At 36.0% G+C, this 13,120-nt stretch overlaps 4 protein-coding genes across 4 annotated transcripts; 2 read left to right on the top strand and 2 right to left on the bottom strand.

Annotated features, from left to right (window-relative positions):
* Positions 1-32: 32 nt before the first annotated feature.
* On the bottom strand, positions 33-1,371 carry LOC120633390 (SAP30-binding protein). Its single transcript, XM_039903595.1, has one exon. It carries the CDS (start codon positions 1,168-1,170, stop codon positions 304-306), a length of 867 nt encoding a protein of 288 aa, XP_039759529.1. The 5' UTR covers positions 1,171-1,371; the 3' UTR covers positions 33-303.
* A 448-nt stretch (positions 1,372-1,819) lies between these two features.
* LOC120633051 (trafficking protein particle complex subunit 11) lies at positions 1,820-5,404 on the top strand. Its single transcript, XM_039903133.1, has one exon. It carries the CDS (start codon positions 1,989-1,991, stop codon positions 5,298-5,300), a length of 3,312 nt encoding a protein of 1,103 aa, XP_039759067.1. The 5' UTR covers positions 1,820-1,988; the 3' UTR covers positions 5,301-5,404.
* A 75-nt stretch (positions 5,405-5,479) lies between these two features.
* On the bottom strand, positions 5,480-6,331 carry LOC120633052 (proteasome subunit beta type-1). Its single transcript, XM_039903134.1, has one exon. The coding sequence runs from the start codon at positions 6,223-6,225 to the stop codon at positions 5,527-5,529; it is 699 nt and encodes a 232-aa protein (XP_039759068.1). The 5' UTR covers positions 6,226-6,331; the 3' UTR covers positions 5,480-5,526.
* Positions 6,332-6,761: 430 nt separating this feature from the next.
* Positions 6,762-7,490, top strand: LOC120633386 (dolichyl-diphosphooligosaccharide--protein glycosyltransferase subunit DAD1). Its single transcript, XM_039903589.1, has 2 exons — positions 6,762-7,067; positions 7,305-7,490. The coding sequence occupies exons 1-2, from the start codon at positions 6,860-6,862 to the stop codon at positions 7,433-7,435; spliced, it is 339 nt and encodes a 112-aa protein (XP_039759523.1). The 5' UTR covers positions 6,762-6,859; the 3' UTR covers positions 7,436-7,490.
* Positions 7,491-13,120: the final 5,630 nt, after the last annotated feature.

Below are 13,120 nucleotides of genomic sequence, written 5' to 3'. Positions count from 1 at the left end.
GTATAACTTGCAGTAAAATAAAAACATAGTAGTTTAAAATAATATGTTTTCCATTTATTCTATTTATTAGTGTTCTGTTGATAAGTCCTGACAAGTTGAGTAACCTTCTATAATAAGTTTACAGTTAGAGCTCATTGAGTAGGGTGTGTGTCCTGTTTATGGTATACAGACATACCAGACACACTGTATACTACACAGACAATGTGCTAAGGCTTGGGCAGTTATTAATCACATAGTAATAGTATGTACAATAATCAATTAGATTAACAAACAGTATTTGCATTATTGCAGTTTGGTTTTACGTCATACTTTTGATTTCTTTGCTATAGATCCGAATGCTGATATGACTGTTCCCTTGGTGCCTGTGACGTTGGTGGTCAAAGGTTGTTGTAGCAAGCCTGGCTGCTTTATACTTGATTTTGATGCCACATTAGGTCCAGCTTGATCCCATTTAGACTTTCGTTTCTTATCATCGTCACTATCAGCTTTTTTTGCAACACCACTTATAAAATCAATCTTGGACATTTTCTCCTTTTTGTCTTTTTCTCGTTTCTCCATTTCTATTTTCTGAACTCTTGCCAACTCATCATAATAAGATTCCTTACCCCATTTCAATGGGTCGTATATTTCTGGAGGATAATTAGTATCTAACTCATTAATATCACAAAACTGGATCAACTTTTCATAAATACTAGGATTCCTAAAGTTTTTTTTGTCTTGGATAATTTTGTTCATGTCCAAGCCCTCTGTCATCATGCGGCTGTGGAACTTTGCTATTGTGTCTTGCAACTCCTTAGGACATTTACCCTGCGGTTCAGGAGGTATGATGACACCATCTTGAGAATCATCAGGTTCAGAGCGAAGGATTGCTTCGTCAGTGTCTGTTTCCATTGATAGCCGTCTCATGTCGTCTTGGTTTTCTGCGCTAGGTGACAAAGCATCCTCGTCTGACACGATCGTGTCGTCCACGTATGAGACTAGTCTTCTCTTAGGGGACACTGGCGCCGACGAGGACTGTTTGTTTACATCAGCGTCCTGTGGGCTGACAGGCAAAGACTGGGTCACCATGGGCTCCTCTTTGTCCGGGGTCTGTTGTCCATCTTCCATATCCTCTTCTCCTTCCGAATCCGTGTAAGTAGCTGTGAGAGAAGCTAGCGCTTGGGAAGTCATGATGGTTGTGTCTTCGCTATTAAAACCAAAGATGTAGATATACAAATATTTATTATAGCATGGCACACGTTTACCTTTTAATTAATGATTGATACAATTGGTACATAATTTAGAAAAACCACAATGAATTAAATAACCCAAAATAAATATAAGAAATTTTGTTGTCAAAACCAGAGAGAAATAGAGAATTGAAGACTAAAATCACAGACTAAAATCACTATGATATACCGTCAAAACCAAAAGAAAAATTTTAGAGATAGAACCATTAAAGATTTAAGTTAAGGCAGTAAGCTTAAAAGACTAAAATAATTATATTTTGAGGTTTCAGTGCAGCCGAATGCAGCTCAGCCACAGAGTACAACAATCATATCAGCAGTGCAGTGTATGATGTCCCCGCAGACTCAGAGTCATTATATCAGAAGAGATGATACAATCACATATCAGTCCCAAGGAATTATTCAAGATAAAATAATAAAGAAATCTCCGCTCTCTAAATTCATAACGTTAAAAATTTGTGTATCGACCTAATTATTACAAATTTTCAATTTTAGAACAAACAAATTGATTCTTTAGTTTGTTACATTTTACAAAAAGAAACGCAATTTTTTTATTCTGTCGCAATTTCACACTGTCGCAGTCTAGTCGCAGTAAAATAAAAAAGTGACGTTTCTTGGTTGACGTCTGACGATGGGGTGTTGAGCTCGATAATTTTTAGATTTGATTAATAAATTGTAAATATTGTTGGGTGATATGAAATAACAATATAAATCAGATTCTGATACCTTCGGCCGTTCAGTTGACCCAGGTAAAGTACCACGATGACTGCCCAGCCGAGCGATAGCACGGAGTTTCCGCCAGAGATTACCCTCAAACCCCTGGCGCTAATCGGGCTGTCAGGCCTGGACACGATAAATAACGCAATACACAAGACTATATGGGACGCCTTTTCCAACAATCGCCGCCTCGACCGCGCCTCTGTTCAGTTTAAACTTCTACATAACACCTTTGAATTTCCTGTCATTAAACCAAAAAGAAACTCCTACGAGTGGTACATACCGAAGGGAATATTGAAAAAAAACTGGATCCCAAAACGTGTCTCACTAATACCTGCCGTCGTCGTCATATTTTACGATATGGAGTGGAATGACCCACAGTGGAATGAAAAAATCATTGAGTGTGCTTCGAGGGTGCAATCAATACGCGCTGCGGTGGAGGGACACGCCACCCGCGTCGCTGTGGTGGTCGTCCAGAGCGGTCTCTCTCCGCCACCCTCGGAGTACATGCTTGGAGCTGAAAGAGCACAAGTGCTGTGCTCTGCTTGTGAAATACAATCTAAATCATTATTCGTTCTACCTCACAGTGATCATCTGATGGGCTACATAGTGAGACTAGAGAATGCTTTCTATGATATTGCACAAAACTATTATCACCATGAAACCAAGAACATTAAACAGCACAGAGACCATTTAAATAAAACTACCCATCAATATTTATTTGTTAGACATCAGTTCAAGCTGGGTTTCCTGAACGAGCTAAAGCAGGACCTGAGCACTGCACACAAGCACTATATGCATGCTTACAACAATTTGCTGGAGACACGACAGGTTGACACTAACATACATGAGATCAGAACAGTTGCTGGCTACATTAATTACAAGCTGTGCAAGCTGCTCTTTGCACTGAACCTGGCCAGAGATGCGATAGCACAGCTCAAGTCCCACATTGAACGGTATAAAAATAGAATTGGACCTACTGAACTACTTTTTGAACACTATGCTTGGATAGCCAGACAATATAGTGCATTTGGAGAACTTTTTGATGAAGCAATTGGATTAGGGCTCCCTGCTATTCAGTCTCAACACCCAGGGTTTTATTATCAGCATGCTGCACAATTTACAGTGAAAAGAAGGCAAGCTATGCGCTCTGTCTGTTGTGAGGCCCTACAGTATCCACCACCACCAGATCCTATGGAAGGTATTGTGGAATTTTATGGTCAGAGGCCCTGGAGGCCAGGGAGGCTTAGTGCTGATCCTCATGACCCTCAAAAAGAGCAGGCTGCTGTACTAGCTTTGCAGTACAATGAGAGAGTTTTTAATCACTCTGGAATGATTATCAGTTTCCTTAGTAGTGCCATCACCCAGTTCAAGACTTTTCATTCGCCCCGGATGAGAAAGCAGCTAGTGGTTGAAATGGCAAATGAATATTATTATTGTGCAGACTATGGTAAAGCACTTACACTTTTGACTCATATGCTTTGGGATTACAGAAGAGAGAAATGGTGGTTCCTGGCCTCCCATGTGTTGAACAGAGCTTTGCAATGTGCCTACTTATCTGCAAAAATTCAAGATTATATCCAGCTCTCTATAGAGGCACTCTCAAGACACATTCAAGTGCCAAATAATGATAAGGACAGGATATTTAGGAATGTTATGTCTGTTCTCAATCTGAACATTCCAGCGCCTGAGCCGGATCTTCCTGCTTCTTCTCAGAGCAGAGCATTGGAGCTTTGGCAGATGGCTATCGAAAAAGAGCCTATGACAGTCATTATTGACATGATGAATATATCAAGTTTCCTAGAAGTAAAGACAAAATTTACACAAGTGAAGTATAGAATGGATGATACAATTGAAGTTGAATTATTTGTGCGTCTCACTTATAACACTACTCTTCAAGCAAAGGCAGTTACCCTTACAATTGCCACAAATACAGAAACCATTGAAATTCCCATAGTGGATAATGAAACCTCAATTGTTAAATTAGAAGGTGATAAGGTGAAAAGGTTCTCATGTCAATTTAAATCAAATCCACATGATATTGGATCCAATTTGAGTATTAAAAATGTATCATTTATTCTTGATAATGAAAGGAGAAGAAAGGTTATAATGAATTTTAAAATTGAAGAAAATAAATCCATAGAACCAACCATACATCCTGAGCTGCTTCACTTCATATTAAGTCCTAAAAGTGACTATGAATATGATTGTATAGTGCCCATGAACACCACCAGTATCACAAGTAGGGAATGTAGATTGTCTATAGAAATTGAAAATGCAGTTCCTGCACTCCAGGGGGAATGGTTTCCAACAACCTTCAAAGTGATCAATAATGAAGACAGTTTGGTTTATGATATGACAATAGCTCTTTCACTTTTAAGCTCCCCAGATAACCCAAATCCTGAAACTGTCACTGAATTGAGTTTTAAACATGGTGAACCACAGCCTCAACCTCTTAAATTCCAAGTAGGAAATGTGGACAAAGCTTCCACTTACTCCAACACATTCTTCTTGAAGACCAACAGGACTGCAACAGCAACTGTACAATTAAGAGTGACATACAATATTGACTTCCAAGAAACACCAAAGCTTCAGTGTGTTAAAGATTTTACTACAAAAATTACAGTCATAAAGCCATTTGAAGTATCCACAAAATTTGTAGAGCTGAGTTTTATGCCAATCACCAAATGCTTTGTAGATGATCCTTTTATAGTAATGCCTGAAATAAAAATTCTAAGTCCATGGGATTTACTTATTTTAGATACTGAGTTAGAGACAGTGGATTGCTTTGGGTATGGGGATCATAAAAAACCAACATCTTGTATTAGTAACTTACAGGTGGCTGAAAAAAACATAGCATCTGATGCCATATCTGTGCAGGCAAAGTACAAACCAAAAGACCCACCCACAAGAGTAGGGTTATACAACATCATGTGGAGGCGGAAAAGTAACACTTGTGGTCACTGTGTGATGAGCACCACTGCACTATCAGGGATAGCAATAGAAGAATGTCCTATTTCCATTGAAGTCAATTATCCAGAAGTAGTAGAACTAATGACTTCTGTTCCACTGAAGTGTAGACTAACTGGTAGAACTGATGTTCCTATCAGGCTCAGCCTGACAGTGGAAGGAACTGACACTTACATATTCTCTGGGTATAAGAAGTTTTCTGTGACAGTTCCACCAAAAGACAAGTTTGAGTTGTGTTACAATATTCTACCTCTAGTGACGGGTAACACTATTCCACCAAGATTAAAAGCTACAGTCCTAGGTGACAACACAAGGCAGGAAGTAATAACAGAAATATTTGAGAAAAACTTTCCTAGAAATATATTTGTTATGCCTAAATATAAATGAATTAAATGTATTAAATTGTTAGTCATTTCAATTGAGATTTGTAAATAGTTTGAACAAATATGTAATTATAATTTGGTTTCCTGTAACTAATTATTATAATTCTTAGTATATATTCAGTTACTTATTTTTAAGTCTGTTTTGTTAAGGTATTAAAGTTCTTATTGAAAATTAAACAATTATTTATTTAAAAAAATCTTTATTTTACATTTACTATTCAATACAAGTTTTAATCCTTGCGGAGTTGGAACTTCTCCTCCTGGATACCACTGGCTGTTATGATTAGTATATAGATGCAGTCGCCAGTATAAATGTCACGCTCGGCTGCACTGATAAACACATCCTTGAGAAGAGCTAAAGCCTTCTCTCTCGGAAGGGGTGCTTCTTGAACATTTTGCATATTTTTTAAACCAATTTGATTGTCAAGAAGAGGTTGTAGCTGAGCGCCTGCAGAGCCACCGGCGCGGTAATTGGATCGTTCACAGTGGCCGATAGGATCATAGCTGTAGACACATCCCTTTCCTTCAGCATCTAGTCCAGCCAACACATTAGAAATATAGTAAGGGAAAAATCTCTTGTAATATAGCATTGTGGACAGCATCTGCGCCACAGCAGGTGTCGACATAGCCTTGTTATGCTCGTGTTCGTACATTCGCATGCGCGCCTGCAGCAGTCTTGTGAGAGTGAGGGTGTCGCACCAGCATCCCGTAGCTCCCAGCACAGTCAGGTCAGATAGCTTGAACAGCTTCTTCTGTTCCCTTGTGTAGATGGAAAAGCCTGTACTGAGGCGAGTATCAGCCCCGATGACCGCGTAGTCGTCGCCGGCTATTGCAACGACGCTGCCTCCATTGTCAGCGTAAGGTTCGAAGCGTACTTGTTTTGCACCAGGAACAGCATATTCAGGAAAGTTTTCATTGAGACTTAGCATTTTGATTTTTGATTATTTTGTCCACGACTTATCTCAAAATAAAGTTTTAAATTTTTTTTCTGAATGACACGCAAAAATTATCAAATCAAAATTGTTTGACAAATTGACACAATGACAGGATTGACATTAGTTTTTTTTTAAACTTGCTGACTGTAGATCTCCCTAGAGTATAAATGTTCCTTGTAGATCGTCATTGTGTCCTGAGAGCGTCAAGTTTTCGAATATTTCTAAACAAAAGCTAACAAAGAATAAAATAAGACCAATGCATATTAATAACTTATTAATATGCATGCTGACTAAAATTAGGACCAATTATACCTTACTGTGTCTAATCATTAGTATTTGTAATCATTATTGTTTCATAAACATTCTGATTGCCCCAGTGTTTGTATAGTCATCATCCTATTTTGCATACATAGCATTTTGCAAAACGTACGCTGACTACTTGTATAATATACTATAAGAGGTGGTGGCACAGATAATTGTAAAGATTATTATTCCTGAACGGTATTTTATCTGTGGCCAAAAGTCCCAAGACCACGTCATTTGCTAAGTTTTAATGTCAAAAAACTGTCAAAGTATTAAACTAAACTAAACGCCGGGCTGTGCATTTACACATTTATTTAGAATCAAAATGACTTCTATAGCTTCCGTAATCCCTAAGCTGTATCAAGAATACACAACAAAAACTGCCAAGAAGTTGAAAATCATTGACGCGTATCTTCTATATGTGTTCTTGACCGCCGTCATACAATTCGTTTACTGTTGCCTCGTCGGCACATTCCCATTCAATTCCTTTCTCAGCGGCTTTATTTCTACAGTCAGCTGCTTTGTCCTCGGAGGTAAGGAAAAACAGTCTCCATACACACCACTAGTGTAGAAGTAGGAGGAAATAAAACAACAATCAAGTCGTTTTTAAAAGAAATACAATCATCCTAAAATAGAATATTGTATACATGTCAAAACTCATTACAAGCTCCACTAGTGTGCCTTTTGACTAATTACCATGCTACCATATTAATAAATATATTTAAAAATAGTTATATATCTCCTGAAAACATGCATTTTCTTCTTTTCAGTATGTTTGAGACTACAAGTTAATCCAGAGAACAAAAGTGAATTCTTGGGCCTGAGCGCTGAGAGAGGATTTGCAGATTTCATATTTGCACACTTAGTGCTGCATATTGTGGTTATAAACTTCATAGGATAAGCCTTTCTTTAGTGTATTCTTTCTGTTCAGTAATAATAATATTGCATTCATTATATTTATTGTTTCATTTAACTAAATAGCTTAAAGATTTGACTAAAATTAACATATCATAGGCCCAATTTGAATTGCTGAGCCATACAAATGAATTTTAATACTTGAGCCATGGATGTAGTACCACCTGGCTCTGGCTATTCTCCAGCTTGACTCCCAAATTTTGAGGTCTCTAGAAGACTTCTGTCATGTCATGTAACAACCATGGCCCAACAAAGTATCATACATTGAGCATTGCCTAGTCCTTTCCTTATTCATTGTTCTTAAAAATTTTCTAACCACCAAAATCGGTCCGATAGAAAGGCAAAATGTCTGCAAATGGCAATCAATTTCAAAATATTGGCATGTTTTTAAAGTACTTATTTATATTGGTGTTGCATGAGACTGGTGCAGCCGTGCACTTAGGTACTCTCTTTGTGAATCGTTGTATTAACTGATGATGATTTTTTGATGTGAGGAAATAAAATACAAGTTTTTTAATGCAATAATTTTATTTTTGACTAGTTTTCAATAAATTTTAGTAACATTACAATCTATTTATTTATAACACAAATAACTAAACATACAGCCTCATATTCATTAAGCAACCAAAATTTAATCTGGTTATAATAAAACAATGGTTAATAAGAGGTGTTGGGCTCGGTAGATTTATTGCTTAGTGAATATGAATGCATATCGCGAAAATGAATCAAGCCGAAATCATATATTCAAGCTTTTAACACACATTTAAGTACAATGTAAGCTTTACAAGAGATTAACATTTTATTTCGTTTGTATATAATAAAGTAAAAACAACTAGTATGTAACATTTATCAAACTACTACTTCAACTGTATATTTTATTCACTAACCTCTAGAAACTCTGTAGTTGTAATCAGATATTTGGAAATTGTAATAATTAACATTATAATGTAATAAAGTATTGCAGCCTCACGTTACTAAAATAATTTTTCTATGTATCTTAACTTAGATTAAGCATATACAATTTAAAAATTACTACAGTAAACATTGTGTGAAAAAATTAATGACACCATACAATATGTGTGTGCCATGTAAAATTAATTATTTTATAATATCATATGGCAAATAATTCGCTTAAGGCGAAAGATGAAAGCCTGAGCATACAGATGAAATATAAAACTTGGGAATGCGATAATATCATGATGAACATATAAAGAAACATCTGATTCTGATTACTGGCATTCATAAATTAGGTAAAATTTATCATTAAAATAGTGCAGTAAACAGCTTTTTGTCATACTTATGATTTCCTTTTACAAATTTCCTACTGGATCAAAAAGCACTAGTATGAATTACAGATTAATAGACATCGAGCAATATTTATGAAATCTTACGAGGATTTATATAACGCAAAAAACTAATCGATGATAATATTTAAGTCTAACTTAATAACTATGGACAACATTCATCGATATTTAAAATAGCATCTACTCGTTAGAAAAATACATTTTCAATATTATAGAAAAATAAGTCGCCAGCCCCTAGCCAGCGAGTAGTACACACATCGAAACATACTTAGACACGCTCTGCGTTGTACTGGAGCCCGACGCTTGATATAGGTACGTATGTTTCCGTTTCACGTTACTATTAAGTTTTAAACAAATTTAAACGAAATGGATATTATATATTCAGCCAATTGGATTATTGACAGGTTGACAACAACTTCTTTTAATAATCCGATCCGTTGAACGTTCGTTCACACAGCAAGTGCGCACCGTCCTTATCGGAAAATGGAGTACTATAATCAAGCCAAAACTGCGAGCTTCAAAAGTAATAGGATATTTTTTTACTTGAACATCTTCTTATCTTATAATAATAGTGAGGTCTAAGATGTGTCGCGTCAAGAAAGACGTACCTACTTATATTTTCTCAGTACCATGTTCCTATTATTAAAAAAAAGAAAAGAGTGAATTCTTTCCCGCTCTCACAAGCAGTGTGTGTTTTTAACATTCATCCGACTTTATTAGAGTAGTTTGAGAGCTATCAATTTGTGAAGTTGACATTTTATATAACTGAACTAGCAACACATTATAACTACGTATTAAAAGCTACTAGGCGTCGCATCTGTTATTTATTAAATATGACCCACATAGCTCAGTGGCGTAGCCAAGACGGGGGGGGGCGGAGAGGCACCCTCGATTTGTGAGTATCAATAAAAATTACAATAAAACAATAATTATGAGTAACTGATATCATAAAAAACGACAATTAATTCAATCATCAGAAGTGAGATAACTTGTTACTGTTGTATTATGTTAGCGTGATAAACAGTACAGCATAAGAAATAATAACTAGACTGATTGTGACCAAAATACAAAATATTCAGTCACGATTAGTTAGATTAAATACTGTAACTTGACTGACTAGAAGTCCAGAATACCGCTGTAATTAGCTATGGCGATCTTGTATCGCCTTTAGTACGCGGTATAACAAGATTAATTCATTCGGATCGTTGCTGAGCGTTAATACATATTATTTAATAATTATAACAAGACTCGTAATATATAATGCACGGCTAGTTCGAAAAGAGTGAGGTTAATAAGTCGACGGAGAAAAACATTTGTTCCACAAGTTTTTCCTGAGATCATTACAGAGAAATAACTGTACGAAGGTGTCATAAAATAATACACATTTAATGTTAAATAGGCTCACGGATTACCATGGCAACTACGACAAAAATATTATGGTTTGCACATACAAATAAATGTGATTTAAATTTATACAAGATATTTTTATATCAGTACAGTGGAAACTGAAATATATGTTAATTAAAATTATGTTTATTTCTCTAGATAGTAAACTAAATACCTGCTTTTACAATGAAGCTTCTAGATAGTCAACTTATTTATATTTTCATTGGGATTATAATTCTTTACAGTTTATAGCATTGAACTTACACGAAATTCATGTAGTGAAGTCTTTCATCATTTAAGAACTGTCCATTTTCCCGGCAGAAACTGATTGAAAGGTTGTCAAAATTTGACTTTAAACAGAGAATCGTCCGGGATTAAGTTTTTCGACTATATACGAGCTTGTTGAATTTGCGACTGTTACAAAAGGTCTTAGACCAAGAAATACCTATACTTATTAGGCTAGCTTTAGCTTATTTAGGTCTCAGATGACAAAAGATAAGTAAGCAAATCTTTCATGATCTCTAGATACAAAGTTACTAACCGTGTGACTAAGCACTGAGGTTTGTTTACCGCTCAAAGGATAGAGTTGCAGAAATAAAGCACTTTTTATAAAAATGCCTGCAATAGTGTAAATACATACTCATAATATGTTGTTTACCTTCATTCAGTACCATTACAATAAGATTTTTACGTTCCTTATTCAGGGACAGTTTCGACTATCGACTAAAAAATAAAGACTATTCAGACTATTTCGTCTATAAAGTCAGAGTAAAATGGAATTTATGGCCCATTCTTAAAGCTTATATTCATTCACACTTCTACGGCAAGTACTGTTGTTGATACGAGATTACAGAATTTGCAACTCTAAGACGAGTAAAATTAGGCCAATTTTACTTTGACGTTACAATGTTTACGATATCTCGTACAGATCACTCTTGGTCTGGGAGATTCAGTCGCATTGTATACGAGTTTTTAAATAAATTTATTATATATTGAAGTTCTCGCATTATTTTATATTAGAGCTATACAATTAACACGCATCACAAAATATCACTAAAACACTTAACATTTATTCTGACTTCTCAATTAAACATCGAGTTTAATAAGTTATATAATACAACTTATTAAACATTCTTATTCATAACATTTTTTTTCAAACACACGTCTTTTGGTCGGTGTACACCTGAAGTCTGATAGTCAGGCTGGACTGTCTCTGTGAAACTCAACCCTCTTATGCGCGCTAATTCACGCGAACAAACGCATTGCACCGAACGGGTTTGTGACATACATGGTGACCACGCTCCGACCAAAACACGAGTTAAGAGAGATTTTTTGTGAATTATGAATACCTCTAACAAAATTTTAATTCTAAATACACATATCACATCAATTTAATTTAAAAAAAATGTGGACAATCATTTTTACAAATTCTATGTAAATTATGAAATGAACTAAATCCCATTAATATTGGACAGAATCTTTACTGGTATTTTGTTAATATAACTTACTATACAAAACCCACGGAACTAAAGAAGTCCTCTGTAGTTTCGTCAATTCTATCAATATTCAATTTCAATTTTGCGCCAACAAATGGCATTTCGCGAATACCTACTTAAAAAGTGTTGCCATCCTTTCCGCAACGCTTTTGCGGAAAGAGACAGCTGGTTTTTATCCGGTCATAAAAATAAAAAAAACAAAGCAGCCGAGCGTACAGTAAGTACTTTATATATTCGTTGTACTTCATGTATTGTATCATTCGTGTTCGGCGCGCAATAAAGGTGGATTTCACAAAACGCACCTGTTTACCCCTATATAAAATGGTTTACAGTAAAAAAACGAGATTTAATCCAGGACCGGGCTAGGTAAGGGCTAACTTTGTTTGTTTCGCTAATTTAACGTAACTGAGTATCAAGCATTCACACATCCAAAATTTCACAAACTTTCATAGTAATAATATTAGTGTGTCTATCACACAGTAAGTGGGTAGGTATAGTATATATTGTGGATAAAGCAACTTTTTAAATTGTGTTCATTATATTAATTTATGTAAAAATAGTACGACTCGCGCACGAAAGGTAAAAACAGTCTAATGACTTCTTATCATAGATGGAATGATTGTTTCCTTTTCTATTCGAGATCTCGTTTACTAGAGTTAATTGAAGGAGAGGTTTCGTTTCTATCACTGCCACTAACTGAAAGACATAACAGGAGGCTTACTACTACATAGTTACTACTAAAGCAGTACTATTCTAAAAAGTGAATTTATTTGACATACCTTAAGATCCGAAAAATGAGGATTATATTTTTTAAACAAAACGTCAACAATGTAAAGTCTTTATAAACCCATTCTGATGTGAATGTGTGTGGTGTGTGTGTGTGGTGTATGTGTGTGTGGTGTGTGTGTGTGTGTGTGTGTGTGTTTGGTGTGGCGTTTTCGTGTGTGCCTGCGCAGGTTCTACTCTGTCACCTTTCGTGGCGGGGTGGAGTCTAAAACTTCTAAAATGTTAATTTCTAAACGTGAACTGTAAATATGTGCGAATACAAGTAGAAGAGTAAAATGTAATATATGTATACAATCGTGTCCAAACACACAGCCACCGTTGTCTTGTTAGGGGTCTTGCTGTACGAAGTCCCGTCGGGAAGGTTATCAGACAGTCCGGACACGACTAAGAGCCCGGGTCAGACGGTCAGCAAATAAATTATCACATACCGGTCTCATTCATCAAAAAGATTCTTGAAATGAAATGGAGTGTGCGGTCTTTTAGTAGAAGGCTAGGTAACCCTACCAGCGTATACTTATGCAATTAATCCTTCTAGTAGGTACGATATAGAGTATAAACTTTGGAATATGAGAGAAGGTCTTCCGCTACGTTTCGTCTTGGGCTATATATTCAAAGCTCATTTATTGCCCGATTTAAGGATTGGGAATGCCATGAAGCGAGCACAATCTCACCTAGTTTGCGCTCTCTAGTTCGAAGAGG

The sequence above is a fragment of the Pararge aegeria genome, chromosome 21 (assembly GCF_905163445.1).
Source record: "Pararge aegeria chromosome 21, ilParAegt1.1, whole genome shotgun sequence".
NCBI lineage: Eukaryota > Metazoa > Arthropoda > Insecta > Lepidoptera > Nymphalidae > Pararge > Pararge aegeria.
This window is presented reverse-complemented; position numbering and strand designations above follow the sequence as displayed.

Bases quoted from the DNA above. Each gene is read 5' to 3' on its own strand.
- LOC120633390 (XM_039903595.1), bottom strand. From the start codon at position 1,170: ATGACTTCCCAAGCGCTAGCTTCTCTCACAGCTACTTACACGGATTCG.
- LOC120633051 (XM_039903133.1), top strand. From the start codon at position 1,989: ATGACTGCCCAGCCGAGCGATAGCACGGAGTTTCCGCCAGAGATTACC.
- LOC120633052 (XM_039903134.1), bottom strand. From the start codon at position 6,225: ATGCTAAGTCTCAATGAAAACTTTCCTGAATATGCTGTTCCTGGTGCA.
- LOC120633386 (XM_039903589.1), top strand. From the start codon at position 6,860: ATGACTTCTATAGCTTCCGTAATCCCTAAGCTGTATCAAGAATACACA. The intron at 7,068-7,304 runs GTAAGGAAAAAC...TCTTCTTTTCAG, and splicing joins CAGCTGCTTTGTCCTCGGAG to TATGTTTGAGACTACAAGTT.